The sequence below is a fragment of the Camelina sativa genome, chromosome 7, assembly GCF_030686135.1.
Source record: "Camelina sativa cultivar CO46 ecotype springtype chromosome 7, ASM3068613v1".
Classification (NCBI taxonomy): domain Eukaryota; kingdom Viridiplantae; phylum Streptophyta; class Magnoliopsida; order Brassicales; family Brassicaceae; genus Camelina; species Camelina sativa.
Genome location: NC_141886.1, coordinates 6,445,070 through 6,472,606, shown reverse-complemented (window position 1 = coordinate 6,472,606; position 27,537 = coordinate 6,445,070). Strand labels below are relative to the sequence as shown.

Sequence of the window (27,537 nt, the reverse complement as noted above, 5' to 3'; positions counted from 1 at the left end):
TAATTAATAAGTTGTTTAAAAATGCTAGTTAACTTGTTATTATTATCAACGTCCTAAAGATAGTCACACAAAGTCAATATCATTTTTGCCGTGTGGGAATAACAAAAAAAAATTGATACACACAGTATAGTATAATATAATACATAATGTTTTCAGTAAGTATATATATACATACATTAATTTTGGTTGATTGTTTTTTTTTTCTATTTATATAAATTTCTTTCCAATGCAATTATGGATATAAATTTTTACTTTCTCAATAAAACTTTATGTAACAAATTAATATTTAGATATGAATGAATCTATTAAGATTTCGTATAGATATTATGATAATTAGGGGTGATAAAATCATTCACACAAAAAGAAGAAAAAAAAAAAAAAAAAAGGAAATGTCTGACAAAAAGGCGCCCTTTTTTTGTTTCTTTGAAATTGGACCCATATCATATGCTACTGTTTGCAGATCAAAAGCAAAAGAGAGAAAAAAAGAAAAAAGAAATTATTTAAATTATTGTTTTTTTTTTTTTGCGAAACTCCTTCCTCTCTCTTTCTCCCTCTCACTCTTCTTCAGTTTTTTTTTGTTTTCTTCTTCTTCGCTACAGAATCAGGACGATCGGATCGAATCTGTTTTCGTGTGCTTTGATCTCTGTAAGGATTCTCAGTTGATTCCGAGTAATTGTTGTGGTTCTTCCTTTTTCCTGTGTGTGTTGCGTTTCAAATTTCATCTTCGAATTGTTTTTTTTTTTGTTTGGAGATTTTAGGCGTTTTGCTTTTGTTATAGCGTTCTTATTATTATTCTGGGTTATGATTTTTTGGTTGTAGTGTACAGTCGAAAGCTGTATGGATCATCTTCCGACTAATTTTGAATTGTTGTTACGGAAAAGTTGTTGTTCTCTCTGTGGATGATTTATTAATTTATTGAGATAATTATTTTAAATCTGAGATGAATACCAAATTATAATAAATAAAATAAAAGCGTAAATGCGAAATTTAAATGTGGGAACAACATTGTTTGTTGGTGGATTGAATGTTTCCTACTTTTTTGATTTTGATTAAAACTAAAGCGTTACTGTTGTTTGTTGGATTTTGTTTTTTATTTTTTATTTTAACAGAGACGATGAAAAAACACAAAAATGTTTAGGCTAAGCAAAGACATTGATTCAGCATTTCAAGGTGTTGGAACTAAAAGGTATGTATGGCTTTGTTTGTTTATGAGAGAGATCTATGGACATTTTTTGTTTTTGTTTGTTTGATTCTCTTTATGTTTAAACCTTTTTTGTTTGGGGTTTAGTAGTGGCTTGGAGATTTGGTGTGTTTATAATAACCAGCTCGTTTCTATCCCAAAGTCTTCTTTTGGAAAATTTCACTCTGGAAATGCATACCTTGTTCTCAGAGTAAGTAAAGCTGTTTCTTTCACATTCGTGTCACAAGTAATATAATTTTGAATTAATGTGGTTAATTTTAACTTTTAGTTCTTAGAGTAACTTTTAGTTTCTAACTTTCTATCATGTTTGTGTAGACGGTTTTGCCTAAGGTCGGATCTCCCCAGTATGACATTCACTATTGGCTAGGAATTGATGCAAATGAGGTTTTTTTTTTTTTTTGCTTATCTCTGAAATAGTCATCCTCACATTTTTCTTGATTTTAATGGTGTACATTGTATATGGCAACTAAAATTGGTGTTTTCCCTTTTTTTTATCTGAAGGTGGACTCAGTTTTGGCATCTGACAAAGCACTAGAGTTAGATGCAGCACTTGGATGCTGTACGGTGCAATATCGTGAAGTTCAAGGTCAAGAAACAGAGAAGTTTCTCTCTTACTTTAAACCTTGTATTATACCTGTTGAAGGCAAGTATTCCCCCAAAACTGGATTGGTTGGGGAGACGTACCAAGTCACCTTGCTAAGCTGCAAGGGAGATCATGTTGTTCGTGTTAAAGAGGTAATTATGTGTTTGGATTAGGAATCTTTGAACATTGTCTGGTGCATAATTTATGATGTATCTTATTTATTCATCTGTGTGGACTTGTTATGCTGTATGAGCCTTGACCTGTTCATGCCTGGATAAAGTCGCAGGCTGGGAAATATAGCTAAAACTTATGATTGATTCCCTTTTTTAAGTTTCTTTTCTTCGAGTCTAGTGTATATTCATTTAATCTGACTTTTATTGTTTTCCCTTGATTTGAATCTACATAAGGTGCCTTTTCTTCGCTCATCACTGAACCATGATGATGTGTTCATTCTCGATACTCCATCAAAAGTTTTTCTCTTTGCTGGTTGCAACTCAAGCACTCAGGAAAAAGCTAAATCCCTTGAGGTTGTGGAATATATAAAGGATAACAAGCATGACGGAAGATGTGAGGTGGCCACTATTGGTAAGAATTTTCTCAATTTCAGCTCCTTCTTTGATCGAAAGGACTGAAATAAAAGCAACAGCTAATCACTTCTCTGTTTTTTGGTAGAGGATGGAAAATTTTCAGGTGATTCAGACGCTGGTGAATTCTGGTCTTTCTTTGGTGGTTATGCGCCCATTCCCAAGCTTTCATCTTCTACAATCCAAGAACAGACTCAGACCACATCTGCAGAATTGTTCTGGTGAAATGTGGTTTTATACACTCGCAACAGTTTTGTTCTTTTTAAGATATTGCTGTAATAGCCGAAATTCCTGTGCTTTGAGGAGCTGCTGAGTGCTGGCAAAGACAGACCATTATTAATCAACTAAAAATCTTTCATGAACAGGATAGATACCCGGGGAAATCTACATCCAACTGGAACAGGTTCCCTGGACAAAGATATGCTCCAGAAGAACAAATGCTACATGCTGGACTGTTACAATGAAGTATTCGTTTGGATGGGACGAAACACATCACTTACAGAAAGGAAGACATCCATCTCATCCTCAGAAGTAAGTACTACTATTGGTAATATAACATGATTGATATGGAAGCACATTTGAAAGTGCTTCACCTGTGTTTCTCTTAGTTTATGCCAGAGCATCTGAAAGTCCATTCATATAATATGATTTAAATTTGCTGTGCTCTAGGAATTTCTAAGAAAAGAGGGACGCTCAACTAGCACAAGTTTAGTACTTTTAACGGAAGGACTAGAAAATGCTAAATTCAGGTCATTTTTCAATGAGTGGCCTCAAATTGTGGAGTCTAGCCTTTACAATGAGGGTCGAGAAAAAATGGCAGGTCTGTTTCATATTGCTCTGGTTCTTAGAAAATGATACAAAATTTGCTTAAGAAAACTACTGACATCAGATACTAAAATTATAAACACTTTTATGTAGCGATGTTCAAACAGAAGGGATATGATGTTGATGAGCTTCCCGATGAAGAAGATGAACCTCCCTATGCAAACTGCCGGGGCACTCTGAAGGTACTTCATACCAAAATGTCACATATCTGAGCATAAACTTGATTAATGGGATTCTTTAACTAATTTCAGGTTTGGCGTGTAGATGGTGATGAGGTATCGCTTCTCTCCATTCCGGACCAGACAAAGCTATTCAACGGCGATTGCTATATTGTGCACTATAAATATGATTATAATGAAAGAACGGAACATCTATTATATGTATGGATAGGTTGTGAAAGCATACAGGTACGCAGGCTGTAGTCTTTTCTTTCTTTTTTTGTCATTTCTTTTTTTGTCAATCATTTGTGAGTTGTTCCACTATGAACTTCATTCTGTTTCCTTAACTTCATTGCAGGAAGATAGAGCTGATGCCATAACCAATGCTAGTGCCATTGTTGGTTCAATAAAGGGTGAATCTGTACTGGTTAGTTCCTAGCTCATTTGTTTGCTTTCCTTTCCTTTTGGATCAACACTGTGAACTTACTGATCTTTTTCATTCAACATTCTTCATCCAGTGTCACATACATCAGGGAAGCGAACCTTCTCGTTTTTTCCCAATGTTCCAGTCCCTGGTTGTTTTTAAGGGCGGTTTGAGTAGACGGTACAAAACGTTTCTAGTAGAGAAGGCAGACAAAGTGGAAGAATATAATGAGAACAAGGCTTCTCTTTTCCGTGTTCAAGGAACAAGCCCAAGGAACATGCAAGCAATCCAAGTTGATCTAGTGGGTTCTTTAGTACTTTATGCATTTCTGATTTGTTAAGATACCGTAATTTCTTTGGCCATTCACGTATTATTAATCATATGAAAATTGTCCCCCTTCAGGTAGCAACCTCCTTGAACTCATCCTACTCATACATTTTACAATATGGAGCTTCTGCCTTCACTTGGATTGGAAAACTTTCATCAGACTCCGATCATGATGTTCTTGACAGAATGCTATATTTCCTTGATGTAAGTAACTTTAGCTCTCATCTGCTGTTTACTAATTCCATGCCATACATTTATTCTGGTTTATTAGGGTTATGTTCAGTATCACTAGCATCAAGTCTATTTCTTCGTTCCCATCTGCAGGCATCTTGTCAACCCATATACATCAGGGAAGGAAATGAACCAGATACATTTTGGGATTTGCTTGGTGGGAAGTCAGAGTACCCCAAAGAAAAGGAAATGAGAAAACAAATAGAAGAACCACATTTATTTACATGTTCATGCAGTTCAGGTAATGGTAAACATCTTTCAATTTTTTTTCTATCATCTTACATTATTGTTAGTTCTGCATTGGTTCAGCTATAAATTATGCCTAACGTACACGTGGTCCATGACTTTGGCTCTTCTGTTCAGATGTACTCAAGGTAACAATTCATGTGTATATTAATGCTATCTTTTCAGTGATTAGAGATCAGGTCTGAATACTCTTATCTTATACCCACTCTGTGCCTGAGATTTTCAGGTGAAAGAAATATATAATTTTGTGCAAGACGATTTAACTACCGAAGATGTATTACTGTTGGACTGCCAAAGTGAAGTATATGTTTGGATTGGATTAAACTCAAACCTAAAGTCGAAGCAAGAAGCTCTAACTCTTGGTCTGGTAATTTTGCTCTTTATTTGGCCTTCCAAGTGCTATATTTGCTGTCTTTTGGTGGAACTGCAGCATAGACATTAAGCAGAGTTAGGCTGATACTTGGTAGAAATGGGATCAAATATCACATGCTTTGATTATTTCCTTACTCTGTGTTATGATATATGGCTTCCTCTTTCAATGTTTCTTAGTCCATCCTACTTGTGAGATTGCAGAAATTCCTAGAGATGGATATTATGGAAGAAGGTTTAACCGTGAGGACTCCTGTATATGTTATCACAGAAGGCAATGAGCCACCATTTTTCACCCGTTTCTTTGAGTGGGTTCCTGAAAAGGCGAACGTAAGACATCTCTTCCCATCTTGATTGAAGTCTCCTCAAACAGAGCGTTAGGATATTCGATATCTTTTGATAGTAGTCTAGAATTGAAGTTTTGGGTTTTTGTATACTTCCACTAATAATATGCATGGAAACATTGCAGATGCAAGGTAATTCATTTGAAAGGAAGCTTGCTAGTCTGAAAGGAAAGAAGACAATCACTAAGGTAAGTCACACTCAAAAGAACTTGTTTACTTGAGATATGTTACAGTAATGACCTACAAAGCCAATGGACTTCTCGGAATGCGAGAGTAGTCCGACGTTTTTATTGTTATGATCGTAAACAAGCAAAATATAAGAAAGAAAAATGTGTTTTGAAGTAGCTACAACATTTGTGCCTTCAGAGATCTAGTGGAAGCCCTTGGAGATCACGCTCGAAGGATAATGCATCACGTGATTTACCAAGTCGACCTTTGAGTTCAAACGGATCAGAGCGAGGAGTGTCACCTTGCTCCAGCGAAAAGCTTTCGAGCTTGAGCTCTTCAGAAGACAGGACAAGCAGCAGTAACTCAACTCCAGTTGTCAAAAAGCTTTTCTCAGAATCTCGTTCAGTGGATCCTCCTAATGGTAAGGTTTCATATGTCAACCGTTTCATTGAAGTTCATAGTTATATATGACTCATAAATATCAGAAAAGTAGGAAACAGCTTCGAGATCACTCAATTGATGAAAGCAGTGGAGAAACAACAAACTACGTAAATTTTCTTTACTATTGGATTCTTCAACTTGTAATGGTTTCCAATACAGGATTGGCGAGACAAGATTCAAGCTCCAACTCAGAAATTTCTAAAGAGAATCCACTCAATGGAATCAATCTCGATCTCAGTAGTCTAGAGTCACTTGCATATTCATATGAACAGCTTAGAGTTGATTCTCAGGAGCCAGTGAAAGATATAGATGCAACAAGAAGAGAGGTAAACCCTACAATTCCATATAGAAATTTTAGTTCTATTATTTACAATCACATAAACACTTCAATGCAATTTTATCTATCACCCAGGCATACTTAACAGAGAAAGAGTTCGAAGAAAGATTTGGAATTGCGAAATCAGACTTCTATGCACTTCCAAAATGGAAACAGAATAAACTCAAAATATCTCTTCACCTTTTCTAACAAAGCCCTCACCATAGAAGTAAGATCTTTGGAGCAACGTTGTTTTCTCCAGATATATAAGTTTGAGGCTAGTTTGTTACAAGATCACAACACCAAACAAAGAGACACCTAAATACTATTATTGAGTAACTTTTTAAAGATCATAAGCAAACAATGTCTATGAAACTTGTAAACTGTAAATTCCTCATGATTTCGCAGTAAAAAGTCAAAGTGCAACCAAACGACGTCGTATTGTGGAGTGGCTTGAAGAACCTCAGACAAAAGAAGAATAAAAATCTGAGAAAGGTACGCCCTTTAGCTTCGTCTTCTTCTGATCCTTCATCATCCTTAATCGAATTCGTCAATTTGACTTGCCAAAAGCTGAAACCTTTTGAGTACCCAATGGATCGAAACCAAAGACCCAGAAGCATTATAGATTCATTAGGCGAAGAACTCATCGCAATCCTCACACCTGTCTCGATTTGTATGTTCACCGTTGTTCTTCTGGTCTGTATCCTAAACTCCGACCCTTCTTCTTCCTCCTCCGCCTCTTTCTCCTCCATAGCCACCGCTGCTTACTCCGAGAGCGATTCGGATTCCTCATGGGACAAATTCGTAGGTGCCTTTTTGAATTCACTCGTCTTCGTCGCTGCAATCACCGTTGCAACGTTCGTTCTCGTCCTTCTCTTTTACCTCAGATGTGCTAAATTCTTGAAATTTTACATGGGTTTCTCAGCTTTCATCGTTTTAGGGAACTTAGGTGGAGAAATCTTAGTTTTACTGATCGATCGTTTTAGATTCCCGATTGATTGCATCACGTTTCTGATACTTCTATTCAATTTCTCCGTCGTTGGTGTCTTCGCTGTGTTCATGTCCAAGTTTTCGATTTTGGTCACTCAAGGCTACTTGGTTTGGATTGGTGTTTTAGTTGCTTACTTCTTCACGTTATTGCCTGAATGGACTACTTGGGTTCTTCTAGTAGCTTTGGCACTTTATGATATTGCTGCTGTGCTTTTACCTGTTGGTCCGTTACGTCTTCTTGTGGAAATGGCTATATCTAGAGACGAAGATATCCCGGCTTTGGTTTACGAAGCACGGCCTGTGATTCGAAATGATTCACGTTTGGTTCAGAGGAGAGTTTGGAGAGAGCGGAGATCAAGTCAGAATGATAACGATGACATTGAGGACAGGACTAATCGAAATGAAGTAGTAAGGGTGGTTAGATCAGCAGAAGTAGATGAAGAACGTGTGGGTTCAAGTGAAAGAGCAGAGATATCTGTGCCTTTGATTGATCGTAGACCTGATCAGGTTGAGAATTCAGAGACTTTTCTTGAAGGGATTGGGTTGGGATCATCAGGTGCTATCAAGTTAGGACTTGGGGATTTCATCTTCTATAGTGTTTTGGTTGGAAGAGCTGCAATGTATGATCTGATGACGGTTTACGCTTGTTACTTGGCGATCATAGCCGGTTTGGGGATCACGTTGATGCTATTGTCTGTGTATCAGAAGGCTTTACCAGCTCTTCCTGTATCGATCATGTTAGGAGTTGTGTTTTACTTTTTGGCGCGGTTATTACTTGAAGTTTTTGTTGTGCAATGTTCTTCAAACCTTGTGATGTTTTAAGAATATCGAAAGTAAAATGGTGCTTTTGATGTAAACTTGTAAGTACAGCTTCATTTGTTTCGTCAAAATAATAGTGTTGGTTTTGATTGATTTATCATTGAACTATGAACCTATGGTAGTGTGCTCGTCCTCGACATGAGTTCAAATCAAGTTTTTCTGCGACTGTTGCAACCCGAGGACTAAGGAAGAGTTTGTGGAAGAAGAAGAGGTTTTGGATCATTGGATAGAGTGTTCATTAAATATTAATGTTATTTTAAAACTTTTTACAGCGTTAATATTTTAAACTTTATATATCATTAATAATTTAAAATTTTACAAACTTTAAATATTTATCATATATATTACCTTTTTTTTTTTTTTGTAGGAAAAAGGGAGGCTTAATTTATTCAAAACATATAAAATTACAATCTCAAATGTCATGGGAACATAGTTCCACCAACATCTTCAAGCAAACAAGACTTAACACAATCTGGAACATGGAACAGACTCTAACAAATGAAAACCTAATCATAAAGAAAAGGCATAGTTCATTAATCCATCTACAAGACTATTAGCTTCCTTATAGACATGCGATATATGGATTATCCAGTCCCTTGATAAAAAGCCATGACATAGACGTACCAGGAAAGACAACGAATGAGCATCACTAATTCCTGTCTTGAGAAATTCGACCACCATCTCCGAATCCAGTTCAAATTCCAACCGTTGTACCCGCCGCTCCCAGTCAATGTACAAACCGTAATACACTCCCCATAACTCAGCTAGAGGTGCAAAGCAAATCCCAATGTTTACAACAAAGCCCCCAACCCAATGCCCAGTCTCCCCCCCGTAATGCTCCCCCCGCAATAGCAAGCCCAGGGTTCCCTCTAGATGCACAGTGTTAAGTTTCACTAGGCCGCTTCCAACCGATCAATATCTTTACCCTTACCCCTCGACCACTCTGCTGAACCTCCATCCTCCTACAAGCAAGTGAAACTTCTCTCGCCAAATCCTTAAGAAATTGCACCCGGTCCCAACACTTACTATTGGTTCCAAAAATATTACCGCAGCGTCATTTACACCCCCACCAAACCGTAAGAGCAAACAACGTAGACCAAGGACTATCACCTAGCATCTCAGTCTCCCCCAAATTACCATACAACCACTCAATTAATGACTGCTCAAAGAACACCCTTCTTCTCCTAGGCAGCAATAACCGATCCCAAACCCCTGACATGGCTGGACAATCACGCAAAATATGAATAATGGTTTCCTCACCTCCCTTACAGACTTGACAAATCCCAGACGCACATAAGTGTCGTCTTTGTCTCTCTGTATTCGTCATAAGAACTTGGTTTATGCCTAACCATAAGAAAACACAGACTCTTTCTGGGGCACGCACTCTCCACACACGTGAAAACAAGCTACTAAGGTCCGGCCTTGGGATACTGTCTCGTTTCAACAGGGCGTAAGCAGATTTAACTGAAATTTCCCATTGTCTTGACCTCCCCATGAAAAACGATCTCTAGCTCCTGTCACATTATCAACAACTCCTGCTCCCAGCTGTAAAACACTCTCTACAGAGGCGTATGGCTCAATCTGATCCAACATCCAACCCCTACCATTCTGCCATAGATCACGAACCTTGAGTATCTCCGCTCCCAAAGGTAGATTCACGGTACTCACTGCCAATAAGGATGTATCCAATAACTATTTATCTGCCCAGAACCTGATATGACCGCCATCACCAATGACCCACCTAATATTTGGTACCACCACCTCTCGAAGACCAATGCACACACTCCTCCATGCTGATGACCAACTACTCTTAGTCACCAACCAAGAGCCATCCTGGAAATCCTTCACCTTATATTTACTTCGCAATACTCGAGACCAAAGGCTAGAATGATCATGAATCAAACGCCAGCCCAACTTCGCGAGAAGTGCTTTATTCATAGTCTGCAACGATTTTATCCCAAACCCTCCATCACTCTTACGACGACAAACCTTATCCCAACAGACAAGATGTTGTCGTTTCTTTTCTGCATTGCTACCCCACAAAAAGGATCTTGACACTTTATCCAAACTATCCAAAGTCGACTTTGGTAAAGAAATGGTACTCATGTTATGAACCGGAAATGAAGATAACACCGCTCGTGTCAAAGTCAATCGTCCTGCAAAGCTCAAGCATTGGCTCCTCCAACCTGATAACCGTGAGGATACCCTCTCAAGTATGTCACCAAACGTCTCTTTTTTTTTTCCAACCTAACATTAATTAAATTAAAATTCCTAGATTGGTTGCCCAAACTGGAGGAAAGTTGTTTACATAAATCGTTTTTGACAAAAGCATTCTAGAAGTACGAGCTAAACAATCAGCCTTCACATTGGACGTCCTGGAGATTCTGGAAATGATAAAAGGAGGCAAGGAGGCACTAAGCACCTGAAACTCATCAAGAAGCGTATAGAAAGCCGGCCACTCCTCCGGAGCTTGCATCATCGCTAGTCACCAAACGTCTCTTTGTTTAGCCGCTTCTGTAGGACTGGCATCCAAGATACTTCCCCAAGTCCTTTGTCGCTTCAATGCCGCTTTCATCACTAATCAATTTCTCCAAGTCACGACTCACATTCTTTGAAAAATAAATCTTTAATTTCTCCAAACTAACTTTTTGTCCTGAAGCAATAGAGAATCTCTCGAGCATTCTCTTTGACAGATGCTATTAGATCATATATATTACCTTGTAAAGGTTTAAATATTTAAAATTTAAAATATCATTTATTTTAGGTAAAATTATTGGTTCAACTAAAGAACCAGATTAATTTGAACAAAACTTTTAAATTTTGACTCATTTGGATCTGGAATCATTTTGGGTTATTTTTATAATTGAGTCTCAACCATTGCTCAATATTTTTAACGAATTCGAGATGTTGAAAACACTCTTTTTTCTTCAACAATTGAGGAATATATTTCCGGTTTCAAATATCTAATCGCAACAGAAAACTGTACATATCTATTAGTTATATGTATTACATATTATATGATAATATGAAAAACTAATAGAAATGATAGATTATTCACAATATTTAAATCTTAAAAATATATTCCATAAATAATAAGAAAAAAATTAATGCATTTGTTTGGTTCGGAAATAATTGGAAAAAAATTTGGTTATATTCCTCTCTTTTTTTTTGATTAAAAATATGAAATACCATAAAATCTTACAAAATATTGTCTCAAATAATTTGAATGTTTTCCCCTTTTTGAGTTTCTTTTGTTAACACTTATAATTTGAAATCACTATTTCTGTTTTGTTCATAAATTCAAGATTTGATAACATTATTTTTTAAAATTAAAAAAAAAATTGTTTAAATTATTATATAAAACACTTTCCATATGAAAAGTTTAGAGATTAAACATGGATTAACAGGAAACTAGTTTTTTTATTTATCCCCGTTTACTCTAGTGTGTAGCAAAATTTAATAACACTGTTAAAAAAAGATTCTCTATTTTTTTTTTAGGTTGAATAATTAAATTATAAACCACATAGGAAACCGGCAAACGGTAGGAAACCTAATTTGGTTTAAGTTCGTACAACGAGATTTGTTTCACCAACAAGCAAAAAGGAAATTTAACAAATAAATTAACGAACGCTAATCACAAAAAGGAAATTAAGAAACTAAGAAAGGAAAAAAAGAAAAAGAAAAGGGAAATTACATTAACGCGTTGGAAGTCTGAACAAATTATATAAACAGAGTTTTGCTTCTATAAATATAACACAACACAGTAAACCTTCTCCACAATCTCATCTAATCTTTTACGACTCATCCATCTTTTACTCTGTCTCTGAGTTTTCTTTTTCTGATTTTACTCCGACAATGGATACTGAAACAATCAGACTCGATGTTAATGTAGCAGCTACGCCTCAAGATCCGTCGTTAGGGTTATTAAGCACGGTGATAATCACTTTAGAGAGAGAGCAGAGCCGTGCCTATGTGTATTAAAATGAAACATTCGCCTACGGCCTTATATTTTTGTAAGAAACCTAAAAGGCAGTCAAATGCATATTTTTATTTTATAAGAGTAGAGAGTTAATGAGGATTTGTAAAATGGTAGCTAAACTAGAAATATGGAAAGTAAGTTAGGATGACACACTAATCTCTTCATCTCTTCTTAATTGGAATATACGTAATTTAAGTTTTACATTTTGCTTCCTTCTATTTTTATTATATAAAAACTAATAAAAACAAATGAATAATCAATTGGTAAGTATACAATTCACTATAAATGGTTTCATCTAGTATTATTATTCTTTCATAATAAACAAAACATAATTTAAAATTTACAAATGATGCACCGATAGTTATTATAGATTAGAATCCGATTAAAATTATAGTTTTGTAATATTTTTGTATTTATTTGTAAGATAATGTAATTAGTTTTTTAAGACATACTTTTATTACCGCCTCTAGCCTAGGCACGGCTCTGAGAGAGAGTTCGAGGAATTTATCATAGAGGAGAAGAACGATGATCATCATAGCATCAAGAGTAGTGTCGGATCTTACCCTGATTATTCTAGTCCAAACTCACTATTCATTCTGAAACTCCGAACCTTGGACCCAAACGACGTCTATCTAAATCTCCATAGCCAACTCCACGATGGTCTCTTGTCCGAGTACATAGCTGATGAGATTGTAGCCCAAGCCCAACGGCAAAGAAGCAAAAGTTCTAACTTGACACAACAACCTTTATTCATGATAGGCTCTGTCAAACTGACACAGAAGGTGTACAACGTTGTGCCTTGTTAGTTGTTACTCTGCTCCGTCGGCAACAAATTTGGAGACTTGTGCCATCTGTTTCGAGAATCTGTCTAGAACCCAAGTTTACTGCCAGATGCTTCACTGCTCGCGTTGTTATCATGAAGATTTGTGTCAATAAGTGGGTAGATCAACTTGATGGCTCATGCCCTCTCTGTCGCAAACTCGTTAATAAACGACCAGCGTGAAACAGACTCGTTAATTAGGGTTTCAATGTATTATTGTGTGGTCTTAATGATTTTTGCTAATTTGTGTTTTTTTTCTTCTATGTAATGATATTAATCCTGTTTTTGTTTGCAACATGTAATGAAATTAATTTTTTTATAGACTTGAAGTTCAAATTAATAATTTCATCTACAAGTTTGATACAGTCTGCAACATATATCTCACCACACACCATTGACTTAAAAACACATTTTGTTTCAGATAAAAAGAAGCAACTTTGAACCTTTTGATGTCGGTTTACCAAATTGAAGGAAACAAGGAAACAATCCAACAATACCAGAGTTTCAGAACTGAACTAGACGTGATCCTAGGTTCTAGATATTGAAAACATCTCTCAAATCACCAGACAATACTAATGACTCTTTATCTACGGATTAAACCAAACTCTAGATGACTTTTAGATAAGATCAAACCTCGACGTGCTTGAAGTGATACTCATCGATTGTCGAGTATATTAGACCATCTCCTTCCAGTGATTGGATGACGCCCCTATACATATACCAGAAAGAAAACAAAGCAAAGTCATAAACACAACAACTTTGACAGTAAAGAGAGAGAGGTTATAAGGAGAAAGGAGAAAAGAGCATACTCTAGCTTGTTCTTTGGGATCTTCAATTGCTGAGCAATTTCATCAATGTGTATCCCCCTGTTGTCTTGCTCTGCAATGAAAAAATAACAATTATCAGATCGACTTTAGGTGGTGCAGTGTGTACAGCAGACTCAAAGTCACATGCAAGCAAAATGAGTTTTGATTTGAAGTGGTGCAAGGTGAAGCAAACTCAAACTCACGTGCAAGCAGGTTGCTTTAGATAGTCTAGAATCATGTCATCTAAGTTCTTGCGACCATTCCCATCGTTTTGAGAAGACACCACCTAAAAGAGAGAGCAACAACAATGATATTTTAAGCAAGCAAATCACATGTCAAGAAGGAAACCAAAAAAAATACTTGGTAAATCTCAACGTACAGGGTTCAATGGTGCTGCCTGGTTTGTGTTTGATCCACCTTGAAACGTGGCGTTACCCGATTGATTGACATCACCAGCTTGTTGTCCCTGTTGAGAAAACACATGTCAGAGAGCATTGATGATTGAAAATTGTAATCTTACAACAACAAAGTAGATCTTCTGCTTTATTCCATTTATTTTCTACTACCTGTGATTCAGAGTTCTGGGAGTAGAAGTGTATACACTCAATGTAGTGAAAGGTAAACTCATTGAAGTCCATTATAGGCCTGCAAAAACAGAACAATCTCTAAGAGGGGGTATTCAAGGATTTTAATATTTTAGAATTTTGAAAGATTTTAGCAAGTTTTAAGAGAACTGATTGTGTTTTAGAGTTTTTCTATTTTTTTTTTTTAAAAAATGAAATGTGATTCTATGAGATTTGACTATTAAACATTGGGTGATTTAAAAATATTTTACAACACAATACCAAAAGAAAATCAAATCAATAGTTGGAGCTATATCCTCAGTTCATGTACGATGGTGAGGTTTTTTTTTTTTGCATCCAATAATAATCTGATCGAACTCTCCATGAGCTCAAGGGAGAGAGAGAACCTCAACCTGAAAAGTTAAAGTACAACCGGAAAAGCCTAACGAACTCATAGTTCCTGACGTGAACCGTCGTCATCTGCGAGAGGCTATGCTTCACGTTGCTCTGTTTCACCTTTGGCTGCTGAACCTCCTCGACAATGGCCGCCTCCACCGTAGCAATAACAGTCACAATCGCAACAATCGTCTTCACAACCACAATAGCGGACACATTCACAACCGCAACCCAATGATGAATTTCCCTTGTAGTTAGCTATGTTCCTCGAAGAGGTTTGTGAACATTCCGGCTGGGGAGCTGCTTTGCTTGAGAAGATTGGATTCAAGTGGTTTAGTGTGGTGATGATTACTACCGAGAAACTGATCCAAACCAATTGAATTCATTATCCCTTTATTCTGCCTCTCTGGTGATGCTCCGGTAAACCCGGAAAACTCGACGGCTCAGGCTACCCTGGGACTTGTTGCAAGCATATTTTTCAATTTGCGTTCTTTAACTTGATCAAAATTAAATAACCATCGATGATGGTACGTATAGGCTAAATTTCCAACACCTAGTTTCGGCATGAAAATGGGAACAGAACCTCGTACCGTGGACAACCGCATAACGAATAGTCCTGACGCTACTCCATCGATTTCACTGTCATGTGCGATATAAGAAATTGATAAACTCACTTCATTATCTTTGACATATAATTGTTGCTTCACTACAAGAAACACGTTAAATAACGTCGGTTTTGTTTAAGTCAGTTCTTCAACTGACGTTAAATGTTAGAAAGGAACGAGTATTAACATCATTTGCTTAACCAACGCTAACATTTATTTTATTTTCTAAAGTTTTCAAATGGATTAGTTTCCAGAAAACGAAAAAGGCCCAAAAAAGCCCAACATGAAACAACAAAATTAAAAAAAAAAAAATGATGACGTCTTCAAATTAATCAAGTTTTTTAGTTAATTAAATTCTTAGGTTTAATTAAATCTTCTTCTTCTTTAAAGCTTCTTCTTGTTTCTCAACCCAGAAAACACAGAGCAATCAAAATCAAAACGATGGGTTTTTTTTTTTTTTTTTTTGTCTTTATGGATTAAAATCACTAAACAGTCTTAAGTCTCAACGAATCCCAAATCCTTCACCAATTTCATCAATTTCGATTTGAAAATTGTTCTGCAACTCCATAAGAGGTTCATAAGGTTTGAATTTCTTAAAATTTGTTGTGTTATTGACGAAATATGTCGATTCTAACAATGATTATGAATTTTGGTTGAAGGATCCGTGAAGATATTTAGGATCAATTTTTCAGCTTTGGTGAATCTCATATTTCAGAGAAATTTGAAATTTAAGGTACCATTCACTTTTCTACATCTAGATTGAGTGTTGAGCTTTGTTTTTGTACGATTTAGCTACTACTTTGTTTCTTAATTATTTGTTCCCGTTTGATACTTGTGTTCAATGGAAAGTGAAAAATGTGAGCAATAATGAGCTCAAAGGAACCAAAATGTTATATTTTTTTATCATGTTCTTGTTTGATTTAAATTGTGGTTAAGAATCACTTAATTGATTGTGGATTTGTATCTTTTGCTTATGCTCATTGGCTGGTTAATTGATATTGATTCTGGATTTTTGTTTCCACAAGAATATATTGTCTATTCTAAAAGCAATAATTGATAAAATTTTGTGAATCCATGATTTATCGCTTATTTTTTCTTTAACTATGGTGTTTGATTTCCATTTCTATGGAAGTCAAAATGTTTTTGTGTATCTGATAATTAGATTACTCTATTCGTAGAGTAACTGTGCAATGGACAAATCTTAGATAACGAAACATCGTTTATCTCAAGACTACATAAGTGGAGTCGAAGCATTTTTGGATTTTGCTTTTGGTGTTGTAAGACAGAGATGGTAAAATGTCCTTGTCAGACTTTATATCTTGTTAAATACAAGCTTAGGGTTTAGATTAAGGGTGATTTAATCTGTCATGGTTTTCTACCTACGTATACAAATTGGTATCTCTATGGTGAAAAAAAAAATAGATTTTCAGGAGCAAACAGTGAGGTTAGAACCTGAATCTGATGGTGATCATGCTGAAAACCTGACTATGAATCTGCTTGAAGATATTTTGCCTGTGGAGGATCATTCAAAGCAAAAGGAGGCATTTGATTATTTGTTATCAGACTGTAATGCAGCTTTATATGAAGGGTGCCACACATTCAGCAAGTTATCATTTATGATTAAGTTGTATCGCATCAAGTGTATATCTAGGATAAGTGACAAAGGAATGTCAATGATAATTTATCTCTTGAAGGAAGCTTTTGAGCATGCAAAACTGTCAGATTCATCTAATGATATGAGGAAGATAATACATAATTTATGATTCAACTATGAGACTATTCATGTGTGTCCCAATGATTGCATGTTGTATTGGGGAGATGATGCATCTAGAAACATATGCAAAATCTGTGAAAAATCAAGGTGGAAGACATCTACAACAGTTCATGATACACAGGATAAAAAGAAGAAAAAGAAGCAACAAGCAGCTAAAGTCCTTAGATATTTTTTCGTTGAAACCACGCTTGCAGCGTTTTTTTATGTCATCCAAAACTGCTGAATATATGAGGTGGCATGCTTAATCTGAGAACAGAGATGGTGGACGAAGACATCCTAGAGATGGAAATGCTTGGAAAATATTTAATGAAAAATTTCCAAAGTTTGCATCAGTTCCAAGGAATGTCAGACTAGGATTAGCAACTGATGGATTTAATCTGTTTGGTTCTATGAGTACAAGCTATAGTGTATGGCATGTGCTTTTATTTCCTTACAATTTTCCGCCTTGGATGTCCATGAATGATACATCAATGATTTCTTCAATGCTAATCCCGGGAAAACACATGCTAGGTAATGATATTGATATCTATCTTCAACCTCTTATACAAGAACTAAGATAGTTATGGTATGATGGTGTTTCAACCTATGATGCTTCTTTAAAGGAGACATTTTGTATGCGTGCGGTTTTGTTATGGACCATCAGTGATTTTCCAGGGTTTGGAAATTTATCTGGGTGGAACATATACACAGGATTGGCTTGTCCTTCATGTAATGATGATGCTGCATAGTTTCGCTTACGCCATGGGAAGAAAAACTGCTACATGGGAAATCGTCGGTTTCTACCTCAAAGTCATATTTTCGGAAGGATAAGCAGCATTTTGATGGCTTTATTGAAACAAAGGGCTGCTCCTATTACACCATCAGGAAATGTTATTCTCCAGCAACTCAAAAATGTTCATGTTATTTTGGGGAAGAATGTAGATAATATTGGAAAGAAGAGGCGCAAGCTAGAAGTTAGGAAAAATCAATGGAGAAAGAGTAGTATATTTTTTAAACTCCCTTAATGGAAACATCTTCTATTACGTCACAATCTGGATTTGATGCACATAGAAAAAAACATATTTGACAATCTCATTTTTACCTTTTTGGATGATATAGGCAACTCAAAAGATAATCTCAGTGCTAGAAAAGATTTGCAGGAGCTTGGTTTTCGTCAAGAATTGTGGTCTAATGAAAATGGAAAATATCTTCCGGCATGTTTTACGATGGCCACACAAGAGAAAGATAGATTTCTTACTATCTTACAGTGTGTAAAGCTTCCAGATGGATATTCTTCAAATATATCTGCTTTTAGTGATCTGAATTAACGAAAAAAATTTGTGGGTTTAAAGAGTCATGATTGCCACATCTTAATGGGTCAGTTGTTGGCTATCGCTATACATAACGTTTTACCACGAGAGGTCTCATTTGTTGTAACAGATTGTAACAGAGTTATGTCGCTTCTTTCGAGAAATAAGTTCAAAGGTATTGGATATTAAAGAACTGGATAAGTTGCAGGAGGATATTTCATTTACGTTGTGCCATTTAGAGATGATTTTTCCTCCATCATTTTTCAACATAATGGTACATTTGACCATCCATCTGACAGAAGAAGTGAAACTAGGAGGTCCAGTTCAATTTTGATGGATGTATCAAGTTGAGAGGTAACTTAGATTCTATTTAAAAAGAAATATAATATATATATATATATATATATATATATATATATATATATCATCAAACAAGCTTCTCTTGTTTCACGACTGAAATAATTATGTTATATTTTCTCTGTAGGGTCTTTGGGCGTTTAAAGTCTTATGTCAGAAATCAAGCTCAACCTGAAGGGTCCATTTGTGAGCAGTATATTGCTGATGAGTGTCTTACGTTTTGCTCTATGTATCTTGATGGAGTAGAAACAAAATTTAATCGTATTGGTAGAGTGGATGATCACCCTATGGCTAAGCATAACTTAGGTCCTGGATCACAAATTCAACATGTTTTTCCTTTACTTGGGAGACATGTTGGTGCTTCTAGATTGGAGACACTTAGTCGTATAGAAAGACAACAAGCTCACTGATATATCTTAGTCAATAGTTATTTCTTAGATGATATTGTATAAGATTGCAATTCTAGAAAATAAGAGACGCAATATTAAAAGTCGGAGTAAACATAAGATACCACATGCACTTGGAAAAAAGAGTTTAGCGAGAAATTCTAATGAGATGGTAATCTTAGTTATATCTTACATTGCATTAATTTAAACTACGTTACATGGAAGCGTGGCTAAGGCTCCGATTCTTGCTTCGGAATCGGAAACGGGAGCGGAAGCGTCCGGAACCGCTCGGAAGCACGATGGAATCGCGATTCTCAAAAAGATGAATTTGGAAGCGCCTAGGAAGCGTAGATTCCGATTTGGAAGCGTAAAGAGACATAAATGGAAGCGTCGAATGATATGGCCAACTCACTTGTCAAATAACTTTAATCTATATATGAAGGTTATTTAATTTCGAGTATAATCCATTGAGTTATATCTCATGAAAGTAAAGAAACTTTTTTATCAGTTTAAGAAAAACAGATCTTTTACCGCGGAAGTAAGGAAGAAGAAGGAGGAGATACTAGGGTTTTTCAAGATTACACGTGGTTTTTTTATTTCAATACTCTATTTATGGATTTTATTTTAAATCTATAACTACTAGAATAAAGTGAAAGATGACCCACGTAAACCAACAAAACAAAAAAATATATTAAATAGAGATCACACGAAATTGAAAATTATCACATAGTTTGTTATAACATTTTATTTTCATATGATATTAATATTATGTTGATTTATATATATATACACGCTTCCAACACGTACTTGCTTCCTATTTCTTTTAAAAATTCCGCTTCGGTGCTTCAAAACGATTCTACTTCCATGTATCCGCTTCCAATTCCATGCAGCTTAGATTAATTATTAAATATGGTTTTGTTTATCTTTAGACATTCATTGCAACCACACTTTGTTTAGGAAGACCAGACTGGCATAGAACCAGATCGAGCTGATATTTTTGTTGCATCACATACTAGATCAGATGGAAGTTTAGTGTGCAACGAAGCAAGAGTCTCTGTGGTAAATTTTCTCTCTTTTTAAAATACGATAGTGGTGATTCTTTGTCCTTTTCTTAAGTTCTATTGTCTCTGTGATAAGTTTGGTGATAATTTTTGCAGGATAAACTTTCACAAGTAATGACTCAGAATATAAGAAATGAAGTACTAAATAATGAGGCTAGGCCAAATGATGCATTTGAGCAAGTGTTTGGTCCTGAGCATCCGGGACGAGTTCGATGAGTTGGACATGGACCCACACCGTTCAAGTATTTTTCAAATCTGGAATCTACTACGTCTAATGCCGAGATGATAGATATGAAGCACCGTAAGAAAGGACTTGAAGATAAACTAGAGATCGTGACTAATGTTCTGTTTGCTCTTACTGGATCAAGAACTCATTTTCAGGTAATATACAATTTCTTTGTGATTAAGAAGTTATCAATGTTCTTTGTGATTAAGAAGCACCATAATGTTTACATGAGAATGCAATAGGTGGAAACACAAAGTTAAACACCAATCTTCATCAATCATCTAGTATCAACAGTAGTGACCATGTAGCAAAATTAGAATTATATGTATCTTATGCATTACACTTGAAGTAGAACTATCTACAATTTATCTACAATTTCAGGAAAGTAGCATTACGAAGACTTGAACTGAAGCAGAAAGCCATTTGACTTGAAACTGGTATGTAAACAGATATGTTAGTTATTGTATAATATCTTGGTCTGTAGCTTTTAATTAGTCTCCTCTTAATAAGTCCACTCAATTAGTGTTGGACTCTGTTTTAAAAACTTTGAATTAATTATGAGAAACCAACGTTATTGCATGATGAATTTCTTTTGTTTAGTTATGGAATGCAAATGGGCAAGGGCGGACGTACGTTACGGTAAATTGGGGCACTTGCCACGGTTAAACTTTTCAGATTAATGTTATTTTACATGAGTTTTTAAGTATGCTCCTGCTAAAATATTTTTTATTGCCCCTATTACCCTATTTTCTTCTTAGATATACTTTTTGTGTTGTGTATAATATTAAAATATCCTACAAATACAATACAAAAACTTAATTTTGTTTATATTTCCTATGTTAACAAGCCCATATTCTATTAATAAAACAAAATTTTGTTACTTATATTAACTTGAAACTAATCAAATATTTTTAACTGATATAATTTTATTTAAAAAAATAATAAATAATAATTTAATATTATTGCCCCGGATAAAATAATTTTCTGGATCCGCCACTGCAAATAGGTAGTGTTGTTGTTGTCTTTAAGGCTACGTAGCTCGTTTAAGATAGAAGAAGCAAAGACTTTATTGTCCTTTTATCATTTGATCATTGATTATGGTTACTATGTTTTTTTTCCAATTTAGATGTGCGTTGGGTGTGGAACAAGGCAGTTGACTGGGAATAACGGAATTTCTTATTTTTATACATCAAACAATTTTTTGTATTTTTCATCATATACTATTTTATGACAATTATGTATTGTCCTTAAAATATAATATTTGAGCAAAAGTTAATAATAAAGAAAACTGTTTTGTAAACAAAAAGATATATAAAAAAAATTGTATTACGTCGGTAGGGGTGTCAAAATGGTTAACTCAACCCAACTCAACTCATTATCCAATGAGTTTAAAGTTAAATGAGTTTATGAGTTGACTCGACTCATTTAACAGTTGAGTTGGATCAACCCATGAATCCATATAGTTAAATGAGTTAGATGATTAATTGGGTTAATCCACTACACTATAAAGTAATTAATATTTAACATAAAAATAATTATAATTAATTTATATCATCGTTTTCATCATCGTCATTATTATCACTATCAACATCACATAACTTTAAGTGGAAATAATGGATTTGCATTTTAGCGGGAAAATTACGAGTTTGCGTTTTTTGCGGGAAAATTGTGTGTTTGAGATTTTGACGAAAAAATTACCGGTTTGTGTTTTGGCGGGAAAATTACGGATTTGGGATTTTGGCGGTAAATTACAAGTTTGCTTTTTTTTGGCGGGAAAATTGTAGGTTTGAGATTTTGGCGGGAAAATTACGGAATGCGTTTTTGGCAGAAAATTGTGGATTTTTCATTTTGGCGGGAAAATTGTGGATTTATATTTTTGGCGGGAAATTTACGGTTTTTAGCGGGAAAATAATAAATTCTGAATTTTGGCGGAAAAATTATGGATTTGCGTTTTTAGCAGAAAATTAAGAGTTTACTTTTTAGCGGCAAAATTGCGGGTTTGGGATTTTGGCTGAAAAATTATGATATGATGATGACATCATGATATTGTTATGATTGTGAAGGTATGATGATGATAGTATGAAGAAGATGATGATAGTAGTATGATGATAATGCTGGTAGTATGATGATGATGATAATAGTATGATCATGGTAGGATGATGATGATGATGATAGTATGATGATGGTGATAGTATGATGATGATGGTATGATAATGTTGATGATATTAGGTTAATCATGTAGAAATTGATGGGTAAATGGGTTAACTCATAAACTTATTATAATCAAACTCATTTGACTCATTAACTTATTTAATCATCAATTTATTTAATTCATCAACTCATTAGGGTCAAAAATTTTAACTCATTACAGTTCATGATTTGAGTTGAATTGAATTGAATCATTAGTCTTGACCCATTTTGACATCCCTATACGTCGGTTTGAAAAGCCATGCGAGGAACTGTAGAGTTATATAATAAGTTAATAATTCACGCTACAAGAAAAGCAAACAGAAGTTAGTTTTTAACGTTAAAGTTAACGTCAGTTTTACAAATGAAGCAAAAACACTTAACGTCGTTCCATGGTAAGTTAGTTACAAAACCGACGCTATATTATTAGAGTCATTTTTAAACTGATGTTAAAGCTTTATAAAACTGACGTAAAACCCCTTCTTTTTTGTAGTGCTTCTATATCAAAAGTACAAACTATTGATAGTATTTTAAATCTTTGATCATGATATATACTAGTAAGTTGAAGATAAGGAAAATTTTCTACCTAATTCAAATATATATAAATATATGATTCTTTCATTTTTATTTAAATTATTTTGAATAGTTATATAATAAATTTAATTAATAAATTTTTTGATTTTTTCTGTCATATTATGTATTCAAATATTTTGAAACAGACATATATTACTCAATCGATAAATAAAAAAATATTGGTACTATATCCCACATAAAGTGCTATTAATATTTTTAAAAAATCTTTATCATTTAGAATCTTACCTATAATTGTTTTTGAAATTTTGATAACTAATATTAAATGCTAATTTAGAAAATGAGGATTTATTTGTGAAAAGTACTTCAAAAAATACTAGTATAGATAAACAAAGTAGAAAGAAATATCAATTAAGATGGCAGTGCTCTTCAGAATTAGGCAGACAATTTTCTTTTATTTTCATAATGAGATATATAAAATAACAAAAGTAAAACAATCTTAAATTCAGAATCATGTCTCTCATCAGTGACCACTTTCTCTTTATTCTTTCCCTAAATATATAACAAATTACTGAGTAATTATATATCCTAGCATAAAAAGCGTCCATCTTAGTATTTTTTTCGCATGCTAATGATCAATGTCTAAGAGAGAAAATCAGAAGAAATGGATCTGACAGCTTGATGAAACTCTAGGAAGCTTCATAATAGCATTGGTGATCTCTGGTACTTGTTATTACCATTGTTGTCTTGTCGGCGATTCACTTTAACACCAACCTTCACAGTTTCAAGACATTTCAAATTTCCCAAGAAATACCTCATCTGTTTCAGCTCTCTAAGAGTTCCTCGATATCCTGAAATGTTTAGTATTTTCACTTGACATGTCAATAAACAGCATCCTCCCTCTTCCATCTGCTTCTTCTTCCTCCTCTTAGGGATGCAAGGGCAGGCGTCCCCGCACATATTTGTAACTTGGTGCACAAGACCCTGAAAAGCAAAAATAATTCAGGTATAAACATTAAAGCAAAGAAAAGAATAAGCAAATTCATGTACAATAAAAATGATCTCGCAAAGAAAGAGAATTATATGTTGCGCTGATCGAACGGAATTGATGATACCTCGATGGCTAAAGTTTCAAGGTTTGGAGAGTGGTTGAGGAGGAGTGGCACCACTTGTCAGCCTATATCTTTGTGACTCTCAAAAGATAAGAGTAAGGAGGTTGTGAAACACCGGCATTGTATCACAGCACAAGTGAAACACCTGGATATATAAATCACAACCAAAACAAACACATGAATACAAAATGAGACTTTGAAACAAATGATTAATAGAAGTATATGTATGAAGAAAAACTGACTGACCTCAAGAGTATCATAAGATAAGTGAAGGGTTTTGACATTGCTTATCCCTACAAGCAGATCTGTAATATCACCAGAAATATCATCATCATCATAATAATCATCATCATCCTCGTCGCTCTCATCATCATCCTCGCTCTCCGTCTCGTAGTTGCGCTCTTTCTCGTCTACCCATGATCGAATGTTGAGTCTAGCTTCTTCAAGGGAACCCAAATCAACCTCATATTTATCCGCGACAAAACTAGAATAGTCAAGGAACACAAGGCTGGGTGTCTCAAACAAACAACGCTCGTAAGCAACCTCACGGTAAAAGGGTAAACTGTGAAAGATGGTCAGTCGTTTGAGGGAAGGACTAGACACGACCCCACTCCAATCCGGGGGATCGTAATCGCCTTCATAGTGTAGGGATAATTCCTCAAGCACAGGGCAACCGTCGATGAAATGCTCATACGTGAACTTCGTATAGTTATCTGAAAACGCCACTTGAATTAGAGAAAGTGTTTTGAGCGCAGGGAAAAACACGCCTCCAGGAGGGAGACGACCGTCAAGAGAAAACCTATCACATATTGTGAGCTTAACCAATGTGTTGCTCGTGAAGAACTCAGTGTCTATACGATGCAGACCAACGGTCTTCAAGTGAAGTTCCAAGAAGCCGCGCTCCAGGACAGTGCGAATCCAACTGTCCACCCGAGCATCTTCATGCTGAAAGGCACAAACCAGAGAGAATCTCTTGACGGTGGTGGAATTGCTTAAGAGAGCAAGTGTTCTGTCCACAAAATCACAGAAGTATCGATAGTTACCACTTGCGTCATTCAAATCAAGGTTGTCTACAAGCGCAAGCAGGTTCCTCCACCTCTTTGACAGAACCGCTGTGCAAGCAGCACGATTTGTCCAAAGCAATGACAAGATTTTGCCAAGAACCTCATCGGGTAAACAGCTAATCAAATCTCTAGAACCCATATCTACTCTTTTGGCAGACATATATATAGATTATGGTTATAAAGAACCTATCAATAACAAAAATATCGATTTAGGGTTAGGGTGACAATAGCTCTAGACAAAAAAATCAACAGAATTGAAGGAAAATATCAAATAAGATTCCACTAAAATTCTAGGTCAAACATGCAAGCTTAACTCAAGACGATATGTAGATTGCGGTCAGAGATATATAGTAGAAGTAAAAACTTACGATTGGAAAGGAAACCAAACGAGGAATTCGAAAGCACGACGAGGCTAACAGGAGGATCGAAGATAAGTTTTGAGAGGGACGAAGAGCGAGAACGCAGCTATTTATACGTAATCAGTTTCCTTTTTTTACAAGGCAAAGCCCTAAAAAATATCAAAATTCCACGTCGACTCTGTATGGCCAACTGTTTTCGTCGAATATCCATCGTCGTCCTCAGCTGCCCCCTTGGGGTTTCGTAAGTTCTCTTTGATAATAAAGAGCACTGATTGATTTGTTCTAAAACCCCAACGTAGCGGAAGGAGAAATAGGGATTATACATTTTCTTTTTGTAGAAAGTAAAAACTAAAAAACATTGCTTTTTCATAATGGGTTCTATATATAATAAGCGTGCATGAGGCGAAATAATACAAAGCCCACCAAAAAACTAGTGTTTCGAGACCAAAATTAAATTAGGAAATTACGTACCACAGTGAACCAAGTGGGAACCATCATTAGTGATGATAATTATATCATCAAAATCATTTTGGAATTTGCTATTGGATAATAAAATTAAAATTTATATACAAATTGGAGTAAAAATTTGTACATTTATCGTAAGTCATCCCGCTTCCTACGAATGTAGGAATTTGGCTAATGGTCCGATCTGTTGTGGTCCAATCATTGACAAAAAAAAAAAAAATTGTACATTGAGATTGTTAGAATAACTTACAATCTGTGTAGAATTTGTATGGATACCAATTACCAGTACGTGAATGTCTCTAAACAATACATATATTTTGAGACAATATATAATATTATAATTACAAGATTATTCAAAAAGATAGAGTCAGAAATTAGTTGTAAACAATAATGATACAAAATTACTGGTTGGGGTGGATTCTCAATCTCACGTAAGACCTTCACATAAAGCCCAAAATTATTGGAATGTGAACAAGGGTATTGCGATCTTTTTGATAGATGAACCGACACAATATTCTATAAATAAGGGGATACAGTACCTGAAAAAGGGATAACAAAAAAAAGGAAGAAAACAATTAGAAAAAAACGACTAGCAATTGACGACAGACTCGTCAATAGTTTAAGTTGGACGAGCTATTTAGTTCGTCTGTTTTCTGTTCTCGTCTTATTTAACTCGTCTGGTTGAAAATTGTAGCCTGACTTTGACGTGCCTCGGCACAAATTTATAAAAAAAAAACTTCAATATCCTTTCCACCGAACTAAATCTCTAATTGTAACCAATAAGAACATCAATCAAATAAATGTGATTCTCTTCATTTTCGTGTCTATCTCGGCCTAGAAAAAAGAAAGAAAAAACGATTTCGTGTCCATCTATAATATGAGTTGTATTGCAACAATAAAAGGAATTAAGGGTTTGTGTAACGGCAATGGACATCTACTAAAACGCAGATGTAATGAAAATTCTTTTACGTTAATTCTCCAATATCATTACTTTATGAGTTTTGTTATATTTTCTAAGAAAACAGTAAAAAGTTAATAACTAATTCACAAAAAACCCAACCAAACAATCCTTAATTTTTCAATTTTTAACAATAAAATGAAAAACAAAATACTTATCTACCTATTCATTACCGGAAAAAATGGAATAATATAGGCCACCACGAAGAATACTATACTATCTTTAGCAATTCCAGGTTACATATAAGTTTTAAGTTTACCGCTTCAACAAGATTATTCAGTTCTACAAGGCATCACTGTTTAATTAAACTTTCTTTTCTTTTTTTCTATTAGTTACGAATTAAAAATTCAACAATCTAATCTAACCATTAAATTCCCCCAATACATACATGCATACCCTCTAGATGCAATTTTCACTAAATGGAACAAAAAAAAAAAAAAAAAAAAAAAAAAAAAAATCTTAGTTGACTGCATTAAACAGAAAAAATTAACTGCTTAATTTAATTATCTTTTAATAGCCATAGTTACAGAAACATTCGATCAAAAATAGTAGTAATCGTAATCACTATTCAAA

At 35.0% G+C, this 27,537-nt stretch overlaps 1 protein-coding gene, 1 long non-coding RNA gene and 4 pseudogenes across 13 annotated transcripts; 5 read left to right on the top strand and 1 right to left on the bottom strand.

The window, feature by feature from the left end:
- Nucleotides 1–317: 317 nt before the first annotated feature.
- LOC104700511 (villin-1-like) lies at nucleotides 318–6,648 on the top strand. Of its 9 annotated transcripts, none has more exons than XM_010416035.3 (22): nucleotides 355–645; nucleotides 1,110–1,186; nucleotides 1,292–1,391; nucleotides 1,517–1,585; nucleotides 1,703–1,936; nucleotides 2,192–2,369; nucleotides 2,457–2,589; nucleotides 2,734–2,899; nucleotides 3,038–3,188; nucleotides 3,287–3,375; nucleotides 3,445–3,600; nucleotides 3,710–3,778; nucleotides 3,870–4,076; nucleotides 4,178–4,306; nucleotides 4,427–4,574; nucleotides 4,697–4,707; nucleotides 4,806–4,946; nucleotides 5,153–5,278; nucleotides 5,418–5,480; nucleotides 5,659–5,881; nucleotides 6,061–6,227; nucleotides 6,314–6,648. In XM_010416035.3, exons 2-22 carry the CDS (start codon nucleotides 1,131–1,133, stop codon nucleotides 6,425–6,427), a joined length of 2,730 nt encoding a protein of 909 aa, XP_010414337.2. In that variant the 5' UTR covers nucleotides 355–645; nucleotides 1,110–1,130; the 3' UTR covers nucleotides 6,428–6,648. The 9 variants fall into 9 exon arrangements, 6 of the variants coding, with proteins under 6 accessions (XP_087314352.1, XP_010414337.2, XP_087314355.1 ...); XR_015561938.1 differs by having other exon boundaries at nucleotides 459–645; nucleotides 1,289–1,391; nucleotides 4,806–4,941; XM_010416034.3 differs by having other exon boundaries at nucleotides 459–645; nucleotides 1,289–1,391.
- A 160-nt stretch (nucleotides 6,649–6,808) lies between these two features.
- On the top strand, nucleotides 6,809–8,121 carry LOC104700510 (presenilin-like protein At2g29900 pseudogene; annotated as a pseudogene). The gene has a single exon (XR_015561941.1). The product of XR_015561941.1 is annotated as a presenilin-like protein At2g29900 pseudogene (transcript).
- Nucleotides 8,122–11,881: 3,760 nt separating this feature from the next.
- On the top strand, nucleotides 11,882–13,008 carry LOC104704361 (uncharacterized; annotated as a pseudogene).
- A 2,601-nt stretch (nucleotides 13,009–15,609) lies between these two features.
- LOC104700508 (uncharacterized) lies at nucleotides 15,610–21,552 on the top strand. Of its 2 annotated transcripts, XR_015561622.1 has the most exons (6): nucleotides 15,610–15,768; nucleotides 15,855–15,928; nucleotides 19,959–20,060; nucleotides 20,159–20,443; nucleotides 20,670–20,725; nucleotides 20,889–20,927. It is a non-coding gene; the product is annotated as an uncharacterized LOC104700508 (long non-coding RNA). The 2 variants fall into 2 exon arrangements; XR_753589.3 differs by lacking the exons at nucleotides 15,610–15,768; nucleotides 15,855–15,928; nucleotides 20,889–20,927 and adding an exon at nucleotides 21,415–21,552 and having other exon boundaries at nucleotides 19,939–20,060.
- On the top strand, nucleotides 15,898–19,067 carry LOC104700509 (uncharacterized; annotated as a pseudogene). The gene is made up of 2 exons (XR_015561079.1): nucleotides 15,898–18,612; nucleotides 18,743–19,067. The product of XR_015561079.1 is annotated as an uncharacterized LOC104700509 (transcript).
- A 2,109-nt stretch (nucleotides 21,553–23,661) lies between the features above and the next one.
- On the bottom strand, nucleotides 23,662–25,342 carry LOC104704360 (F-box/LRR-repeat protein At2g29930-like; annotated as a pseudogene).
- Between the last annotated feature and the right edge of the window lie 2,195 nt (nucleotides 25,343–27,537).

Bases quoted from the DNA above. Each gene is read 5' to 3' on its own strand.
- LOC104700511 (XM_087458225.1), top strand. From the start codon at position 1,131: ATGTTTAGGCTAAGCAAAGACATTGATTCAGCATTTCAAGGTGTTGGA. The intron at 1,187-1,288 runs GTATGTATGGCT...TTTGGGGTTTAG, and splicing joins CAAGGTGTTGGAACTAAAAG to TAGTGGCTTGGAGATTTGGT. The intron at 4,077-4,177 runs GTGGGTTCTTTA...GTCCCCCTTCAG, and splicing joins AAGCAATCCAAGTTGATCTA to GTAGCAACCTCCTTGAACTC.